Here is a 9,865-nt window from a genome sequence, read left to right as displayed (position 1 = left end):
TACGCTTACAAGCTGGGTTAGCATTTCCCATGGCCAAGGACATAAGCACAGATTCTTTAGCATTAGGTGCCAAATCAATATTCTTTTCAATAGCTGCTGTCAATCTATCAATAAATTGCATATATGGCTCAGTAATTCCCTGGTTTATCGACGTATAGGAGGGATTAGGTTTTCCTGCTTCTGGCACAGCTTTTAAAGCAGCTAAGGCCAATTGCTGCGCTTGCTCTAACACCTCGGTTCTCATACGAGCCTGCACTGCATCAGGGTGAAACTGTCCCTTCCCTATTAACATTTCATATGTAACGCCATGTAAGGGATCATTAGGGTTGCGACCCAAATTATCATCAGCCGCTCTTTCAGCAAGCTCCTCAAACCCACTTTTAAAATGTAATAGCTGCGAAGGAGTTAACAGGACTGAAGCTACCTGAAGACAATCATTGGGAGTTAAGACCATACTAGAAAACAAGGCAGTTAACATTTGTTGTGTATACGGAGAAGACAACCCATCTTGAGAAATTGCTCCCTTGAGTTCCTTTATGATTTTCCACTCCATAGGAGTCCATTGGGTTTGTCCCTGATCATTCGTAATGACGGGAAATGCAGCAGGAATGTCAATTGGTACAACAGTGCCGTCTATGATTGCGTCTTGAATAAGACCTCGCCATCTCAAGGCACGAGGGCTAGCTTGCAGAGGGGGCTTCGAGGGTGGTGGCAAGGGCGTAGCAAAAGGATTAACCTTGTTTAACTTTTCTGATTCGTGCCCCTCTCTCTTTGCTTCAATTCGCTCCAATCGTTCTCGTAGCTCCTGTAATTTTTTATCTAAAAGCTTAGTCCACTGCCCCCAATCCTGGTCAGGTTTTGGCCCCGGTTGGGCAGCGCTAACGATGGTGTACATGGCACGGGTGGGCATAAATTCGGAGTCTCAGTGTCCTCCTCTGGAGGTTCCCATTCTTCTGCATCAGGCGGTGGGGGGGTGGCGCCATCGTAAAAGCGGCCGTAAGGCGCGGGGGGGAACGTGATGGCGACGTGAGGGGCGGGCAGGGGAATTTGGGGGCTGGGCTCAGGGGCGGTAGCGGCACAAAAAGGATTCGAGTTAAGGCGTTCTGGCGGTACATCATCCCTTTCAAAATCCCAATCACTAGTTACTGCTGCCGCCGGTGAAGGCGTTGTCGGCACAGGATAGGGAGGATGCGCTGGCTCCCCAAACATTCGCACTCTCGGGCGCACAAGCTTTCAAACCAGATGTTTTGCGCTGGAAGCGGCAGGCAGTTCCCCCTTAACTACGGTGTCAGGTGTCGGACTCACAGCAGCCGGTCCCCCATGGTTTTGTGGCGGCGAGTCAGAAAAAGCCGCAAAAGCTGACTTTACTACTTGTTGCTCAACCTTCGTCGTGGATATAGTTTCTTTTAGTAAGCGCCACAGGGTAGCTAGAGATTTTGCTTCATTAGGCCCAAGGGTAATTTCGTCCCACAAGTGTGCCCCGATCCATTCCGTTCCGTTCCATCCTATGGCAATCCATTCCCTCCCATCCCATTCCATTCCCTACACCTACCCCAAGCTGAATAACGATGGCCCGGATATTCCCCTGCAATGCCAGGGCTTTTCAGCTCCAAAACCACTTTCAAGGACACGCAACACAAAGCTTACAAGTGGGAAAAGGATTTTATTTTAGGATTGCATTTGAGTTTAGTTTGGTTTCTTATCTTTTACTTGCCGTTCTCTTCTTTTGACCGGATTTTCCATGATGTCACGGGGTTTTGTTTTGGGTTGGTTTCAGAGCCGCTGCTCACAAGCATCAAGGCCTTCCAAGCAGAGGCTGCTGTGCACAAGGCAGAAGGCCCGGGTATATCTATGGAGCCAAGGGCAAAGCAGAAGTGGCTCCCTCTGTGAGCTGGCAGTGGAGCCGGAGAGGGCCAGGGCAGGAGTGGTGCCCTGCAGGTGTGAGAGCAGCGGGCAAGAAGCGAGCCCAAAGGGGAGCCCTGCCAAGGGGCCGTGCTCAATGCTACAGAGGACAAGCAGCAAGCTCCAGGGGCTACCCTGGGAGTGGTGAAAGCTTCCTCCCCCCGCACGGGGGCATGAGGGGCCACCTGCGTGGAGCAGGAGCAGCAGCCTTTGGGCCACAAGAGCCCAAAGGAGCCCTGTCAAGGGGCTGGCTCAGCGCTGCAGAGGAAGGCAAAAAACCCATGGGGACACTGGCAGGCCCTCCATGGGGGAAAAAAAGCCTTCCCCCCCCAGCTGCAGGACACGAGGGGCCACCCTCATGGTGCATGAGCAGCAGGCAGTAGCGCAGCCAGAATGGAGCAGAGGAGCCCTGACAAGTGGTCCTGCTGCGTGCCCAGAGGAAGGCAAAAAACCCCCGGGACCAGTGCCAATGCGGCCCGGGGGAAAATTCCTTCCTGACCCCAGCACTGGCGATCGGCTATCCCTGAGCATGGCAGCAGGACCTGCTCCTGCTCCACAGGCTGGTCACGCCTCCCCGCAGATGCCCAAGGCCTATTCTCCCTCAATCTGGAGCCACCTCAGGGGCTGCTGAGAGTGGCCAAAGGCCCCTGGCCTCAGCCAGCCTGGGGGCCAGAATCCTTCCTACACGTGGCAGGGCATCAGTGGCTGCTCCAAAGCGCTGGCATCTCTGGAAGCCTCTCTGCATCCTGTTGCTTATGGCTGCTGCCCCTGGCTCCTTGGGGGGTGAGAATGGGGAGCTCTGCGGTGCTCCTCCAAAAGGCATTCCTAGAATCTAGCCCTGCCTATCCAGCTGGAAAGGATTGCTATCCCTGCCATGAGCTAAGAAGCTGGTCCTGCCAGGACCTGGCCTTGCAGCGGAGAACCCGGAATCTCTCCTCTGCCCGGCCTGTAGCTCTGCCTGCATTTGAGGGCTGTCTGGCTGCGATATCTGGCACCCTGCTGATGGCTGGGGTTGATTCAGCTGATCTGGCGGGCTACGCACATGTCCCCTTCCTCCCTTGCCGCTCCATGTGCCTCCCTCCCCAGACCGCACGCTCGGCAAGAGGACAACCTTCCCCGACACAGGCGCTCCCCTTCCTCAGTCACGGGTATACAGTAGCTGCGCTGCCCTGCTAGAACCTCCAAAGAAGGAACTGCAGCAGCAGCTCCTCAAGGGCTTCCTCTAGGAAGTCTTGGGCTTCCCTGGCTCAGTAGGGCACAGGAGGCCAGAGGACGCAGGAGACTGCTCCCTTTTATCCCGTCCCGGGCCACTGTGACTGCTGCGGGCCATTGTGACTGCTGCGTTGCCAGGTGATGGCGTGGAATGGAATGGAGTGGAGCGAAACATGTCTGAGTATGGGTTAAAAAAGCTGGGGGAGCTCATCACAGGATTCCAGTCCTTAAAGGGGAGCTACAAGAAAGGCAGGCGCTCTCTCTTCAGCTGGTTCCAGTCCCCCTGCTAGGGACAGGCACTCCTCCCACTAGAGCAGCTTGCTCCAAGCCCCGTCCAACCTGGCCATGAGCACAGGCAGGGATGGGGCAGCCACAACATCTCTGGGCAACCTGTGCCAGCGCCTCGCCACCCTGACAGGGCAGAATTTTTCCCATGTTTCCATCTTACTCTCCTGTCTTTGAATTTAAAATCATTCTCCTTTTTCCTGTTATGTGCCCTTTTCCAAATCACTTCTCCTGATTTCTTGGAGGCTCCCTTAAGATATTATTTTTCATGTGTTTATATCATGTGTTCATATATTTATCTAGACCTATCTCATTGAAATAAGGATTTGTGTGTTGGAAGTGTTGAAAATACTAAGTCCTCAAAGTTTTTAAGAGAATAATTTTATTTTTAGCAAATTCAAGGCAATCTGACAATGAGTATTTTCTTATTTGTGTAGTTGCAGTTTCTGTTTTTCTCAGTCTTCTACTTTGTCTTCATCACTGCCATAACAGTTTCCTTTTGCGCTGGAGCTCAGTGATGTCTTCAGAAATCATCCAGACTGCCTCTTATTGCACTTGCACATTTTCTTGTACAGACTTCCTCTGTATTATACAAGTTTGATTTTGAAAATCATTCTATCTTTTGCTCTTCGAAGTAGCCTCCCACAGATCCTTACCACTGCTTTCCTGAAGTCTCTTACTCTGTTAATCTCTTTCCTCACTTTCCTTAGCTTCACCTGGAAAGAGAAGCTGCATGGCGATCTCAGAGCAGCTTCCAGTATCTGAAGGGGTACAATCATGCTAGAGAGGGACTCTTCATCAGGGACTGAAGCGATAGGACAAGGGGTGATGGGTTCAAACTGAAACAGGGGAAGTTCAGGTTGGATATAAGGAAGAAGTTCTTCCCTGTGAGAGTGATGGAGCACTGACACAGACTGCTCAAAGTAGTGATTGCTTCATCCCTGGCAGTGTTTAAAGCCAGGTTGGACAGAGCTTTGGGGGACATGGTTTAGTGTGAGACGTCCCTGCCCATGGCAGGGGGTTGGAATTGGATGATCTTAAGGTCCTTTCCAACCTAAAGTATTCTGTAATTCTATGATTCTATAAATTCTGCCACCTCACTGTCTCTATGGCCATTGTGCCAACTGACTATAACAAACCCTTAGCAGTCTTTTCCTAATTTATGAGACCTGGCCAGAGATCTCGTAGATATTATTACTAGTGCATTTGTATGCACTACATGCAGTAACATCCCTTCTTGATGTGCTGAGGACAGTCAACTTCTCACAAGTTGCTTTTTTTATGAGTAACACGTTGCTGCTGCTGAAATTATTAAAAACAAGTACTTTGTGAAATAAATTCATCACTCTGTCACAGCCTCAAAAATCTCTGCTTCACACACATCTTGCTTTTTTTCTTTCTTGGGTCTTCGGAATATTGTGAAAGGACAAGACCAGATGTTTGAGGAGTTCGGTCACTACTAGCTGTTGTTCTTGAAGGGAATTTGAAAAGCACATAGGCATCCTAATCAAATGTCTTCACTAGAAGTCCACAAGGAATTCTTTGTTAGTAACACTGTTTTCCTCAAAATATAACAGTCCCTCATGGAGTAATATTTAGGCTTTTTGTTGTGTAATGTTGTAGTGTTTGTTTTCATTCCCAGTCTTAGAAAAACTCCAGCTTGACCTTGTATTGTACACTTACCCATTATACAGTATGCTGCATCAGTTCAAAACACAGTGGTATAAATTAGGTTCAAGAGGGCAAATAGTTTGTATGTGTTATTTGGATATGTAGCATGTGTTTACACCCTACTCATTATTAACAGAGGACTGTAATTAGGTGCTTGACAGCACTGGCAAAGCTTCATGTAAACATGTAAGTTGTATGTGAGAGACCACCACGTTCTTTCCATGTTCTGCTTTAAACAGTGATAATGAAAACTTTCCTGAAGGTATTGCTCCTTATCCTCTCAGCAGAGCCCAGTGCTGGTCGTATGGGAGTAGATACCTGTCCTGATCCCGCAATGCTGAAGTCAATAGCCAGGTTGATTACAGAGGAGGCAGCAATAGATCCCATGGTTTCCTATGTTACTTTGTTTTTTATTTGGACCAGATGAGATGAAGCCCTAGGAACAAATCCACAAATCCTTGTAAAGGATTCATCCCTGGCTGAATTTTCAAAGACAAGCCTGCTCCAGGGCTAGAGCACAAGTCTGAGGTGGTTGCTGTTACTCTACATAACAAAATGCAGCGGAAACGGCAAATAGGGAAGCAGTCAGGCTCGCTGAGCTCTTTTGCAGGTGAATACCTTTAAGTGTAGAACATACAACAAGCCAGTCAGCTTGCTGTACACAAGCAAATGCTTCCTTTTCTAACTGCACTGTACTTTTTGCACCAAATGCTGTGTTTCTGGTTGTACTAATTGTTTTAATGGCTGCCACTTTTTGTGGGCTGTAGGTGATAAGAATCCTGGTGCAGCTGATTGACAAAGCTGATAAAGAGCATTGGGACTGCACAAGACAGACCTGTTAGATCTGTGATGCTGCTAACACCATTTTGGTTTTACTTTTTACTGACCCCTCTTTGTATCTTCCTTTACCTTTTCGTCTGGAACAAACAAGTAGATTCATGCTTTCTGAATGTGAAAAGCTCCAGCTTTTTTCCTGGAATCTGCTAGCACCTAATACTGTATTTAGTACATGCCTCAGACTTCTCACTCTCTTCTATCATCTGTAAGTTTTTCTAAGGCTTTCTGGAAGCATATGACACTGTGAGAGTTTACAGTCAAGTCATTTCCATATTTTGGACAGCTATTCAATTACTCCATCTTCTTTCAGAGCAATGGAAGTTTATCATTCTGATAGAGAGAAACGAGGCAGATTCAAGCCTGTGTGACATTGCTGTCCTTCCACACTATCCCTGCTGGTTATATTGCATTTTCCAGTGGGATCAGAATAGGTGTGAAAACACCTGCAGGTGTCTTTCTGGCCAATTAAATTCAGAATCCAATTCAAAGGTCCTGGCAATGACCCAACACCCTCAGCAACTGCCTCTTTGCTCAGGTCCTGTGTAACAGCTGTGGTCTCCAGGGCTGTACTAAGAAGGGATCCTGGGGATCTCTGACAATGGAATTTATATGTGCTGGGAGTGGAGCTAACATTTCCCTAGGTTCCAGTATAAGAAACAGTGCTGTGGGACTTCCTTCTGGAGATGAGCCCTCCAGGCAATTTTCTCCCTGAGGCAGCCCAGATGGGTCACTATCTGTTACCCCTCTCCTTGCTATGATCCTCTCTTGGGGGAGAAAGGTGAAGCCTGGTGATGAATGAGATGGATTGGGGATCGGGTCTCCTGAGGACTCTTCCGACAGCAGGATGCACATGGTGCGTAAGCTGTTAACAGGTGTTCTCTGAACTGGAGATGCAGATGGCTCCATCTGCGTTTAAGAGATCTCTCAGCCCTGCTTGTCCCTGTCACATGTATTTAATTTCCTGTACAGCACTCACTTTAAGCCATAAAGGTTGTATCTGCATTGTTTGTGAAGAACATGCTTGACAGCAGCTGGCAGATCACATTCCCTTGCTTTTGTCATGGGAGCTCCCCACTCAGATTTGCTGTTTCAAAATGCTAGGGAGAAACCCCTTCTTTAGCCTCCCCGTGTGCTAGGCTGTCTCTCTGGCATGAGAATGTCAAGGAAAAAGGCTCCCATGCACTTCTAAGCACACAAGCTTGTTCCCATGAGCCGTTGCTTCTCCAAAAGAGCAGCTTAGTTATAGAAGTTAAGGCAGACCAAGAGCAGAAATTTGTCTAATCAGTTATGTGTGAATCTGTCCTGGTTTAGCAGTAGCAGTCATTTTTTCTACTGGTGCAGTGCTGTGTTTTGACTTTCGGCCTGGGAATAATACTGATAAAGCTGATGTTTTCAGTTGTGGGTCAGAATGTTTACCCTGACCAAGGACTTTGTGAGTCTCATGCTCTGCCAGGGAGGAGGAGAAGCTGGGAGGAAGCAGGGACAGGACACCTGACCCAAACTAGCCAAAGAGGTATTCCATACCATAGCACGTCATGCCCAGGAGGTAGAATGGAGAGTTCCCGGAAGGGCTGGATCAAGGCAGGGTGGGGGTGAGGTACCGGTTGGTGAGCGGTTGTATTCTCTTCCTTGTTATTTCCTTTATCATTATTACTATTAGTGGCAGCAGTAGTGATTTGTGTTATACCTTAGTTATTAAACTGTTCTTATCTCAACCCATGGGAGTTGCATTCTTTTGATTCTCCTCCCCGTCCCTCCAGGAGCGGAGGGAAGAAAGGTGGGGGGGGAAGTGGACTTCGTGGTTCTGATTTACGGCCTGGGCTTAAACCACGACAGTTCTTTTTGGCGCCCAACGTGGGGCAGGAAGGGTTGAGATAACAACAGGTCTGACTGAGGCACAATGCTGATTTATGGGCTCTCAAAGTTGTTCTTTTTGATACCACAGTTTCTGTATGTCGTAGCTTGCTTGGAGCCGGTATTTGCTGTGTTAGTGTTTATCAAGTGTGGGCCTTGGGCTAAGGTTCTTGTTTCATTGTACTTTATGGTAATGGCTTGCAATACGGGGGGCTCCGGCAGCAGGGCGGGATGGACGTGGCCGTGGACTTGTACCTGGCCGTCCCGCTGCTCTTCACCGTCCTGGCCCTCGTCCTCGCGTCCGTCTTTGTGAGGCTGCGGGGAGCTGAGGGGGAGCGGCCCCGGGAGCCGGCGGCGGCCGAAGCGGCCCGGGAGAGGGGCCCCGGGGACCAAGCGGCGGCGGGAGCGGGGCCGGAGGCTGGGAAGGAGGCGGCTGCCGAGGAAGGGAAGGAGGCAGCTGCCGAGCAGCGGGAGGAGGCGGCGGAGGAGCCGAGCCCCACAGCCGAGCCCAGCCCCGCAGCGGCCGAGAGCATCCCCCAGCAGCCGTCTGCCGAGCCCCGTGAGCCTGAGCCGCAGGAGGATGCAGGAGACCCCGCAGCACTTTCCAGCAAGGCAGAGGAGGAAGATCTGGACTCAGAAAAAGAGAAGCTGGTGGTGAGAGAGCCTTCAAGCACAACAGCTACACCAGCCCCAGTGACAAGTACAGCAGCATCATTTGAGAGTTCTGAAGGTTTTGAATGGCCTTTGGGTACCCTTGGAACCTGCCTGCTGATTGTGATGGGGATCACCATGTTGGCACACACACAAAGTGTGTTCTACCCACGACCATTTTGTCTGATCCCGAGAGTTAAGCAGAGTCAGGTTTGGGTCTTGTCTGGGTTTAGACAATACAGGGGGACCGAGAGGTTTTCCCCAAGGCTGGACAGCCATGAGTGTCATGGTGTGTGGGACAGTATGGGCGAGTATCTAATCCACTGGGCCCCTCCAGTGCTTTGGAAGCGTCGGAGATGGAAGGCAGCTGTATGGAGTCCCCGACGACAAGTTGCAGAGACTGCTGCAGGGGAGGGTGAATTATTTTGAGCCTGATGGGCCCATGACACTTCAGGCCATCAGGGCAGAGAAGCAACATAGAGATGGACTCATGATCGAGGGGTGGACTTTGCAATGGGCCTCTCCTGCTCTGAAAGACTGTTACAAGTGATGGTATATTGAAAATGTGGGATCTGAGCATGACGTGAATGGTATGGAATAAGGGGTGGATACTGTCCTGGTTTAGCAGTAGCAGTCATTTTTTCTACTGGTGCAGTGCTGTGTTTTGACTTTCGGCCTGGGAATAATACTGATAAAGCTGATGTTTTCAGTTGTGGGTCAGAATGTTTACCCTGACCAAGGACTTTGTGAGTCTCATGCTCTGCCAGGGAGGAGGAGAAGCTGGGAGGAAGCAGGGACAGGACACCTGACCCAAACTAGCCAAAGAGGTATTCCATACCATAGCACGTCATGCCCAGGAGGTAGAATGGAGAGTTCCCGGAAGGGCTGGATCAAGGCAGGGTGGGAGTGAGGTACCGGTTGGTGAGCGGTTGTATTCTCTTCCTTGTTATTTCCTTTATCATTATTACTATTAGTGGTAGCAGTAGTGATTTGTGTTATACCTTAGTTATTAAACTGTTCTTATCTCAACCCATGGGAGTTGCATTCTTTTGATTCTCCTCCCCGTCCCTCCAGGAGCGGAGGGAAGAAAGGTGGGGGGGGAAGTGGACTGCGTGGTTCTGATTTACGGCCTGGGCTTAAACCACGACAGAATCTTGGATCATGCTGGCCAATCTCAGTGTATTTTCCCACACTGAGTTCTTGACTGTCACTGTTTATTTGGATATGACACACACACTTTCAGCTCTGGCTCAAGAAGATGAGCGAGGATAGGGATACTATACAAGAGCTGTCCCTTTTGAATATGTCTTCCTGTTCCCACTCTGCTTTCCTGTGTCTTTCTGTTTCTCACCCAAAACAAAGTGAGATGAAGGCAACTCCACAGGAGAAAAACTCTGTTCTGGACCACTCAAGGGCTACCATGTTTCAGAAACACATTTTAAAACCAGCTTTA

At 49.5% G+C, this 9,865-nt stretch overlaps 1 protein-coding gene across 1 annotated transcript in view; it reads left to right on the top strand.

Annotated features, from left to right (window-relative positions):
- Positions 1 to 7,992: 7,992 nt before the first annotated feature.
- The window catches only part of LOC308219708 (uncharacterized protein), a gene marked incomplete at both ends in the record, with an annotated part of 198,253 nt that continues 196,380 nt past the window's right edge, over positions 7,993 to 9,865 (top strand). The window contains one exon of the mRNA XM_080615013.1: positions 7,993 to 8,461. Within this exon, the coding sequence (XP_080471139.1) occupies positions 7,993 to 8,461 (469 nt within the window). The remainder of the gene's footprint in view (positions 8,462 to 9,865) is intronic.

Source organism: Psittacula echo (genome assembly GCF_963264785.1).
Source record: "Psittacula echo genome assembly, chromosome: 4".
In the NCBI taxonomy this organism is placed as follows: Eukaryota; Metazoa; Chordata; class Aves; order Psittaciformes; family Psittacidae; genus Psittacula; species Psittacula echo.
The sequence above is the reverse complement of the archived record's forward strand: the minus strand, read 5'-3'. Positions and strand labels throughout refer to the sequence as shown.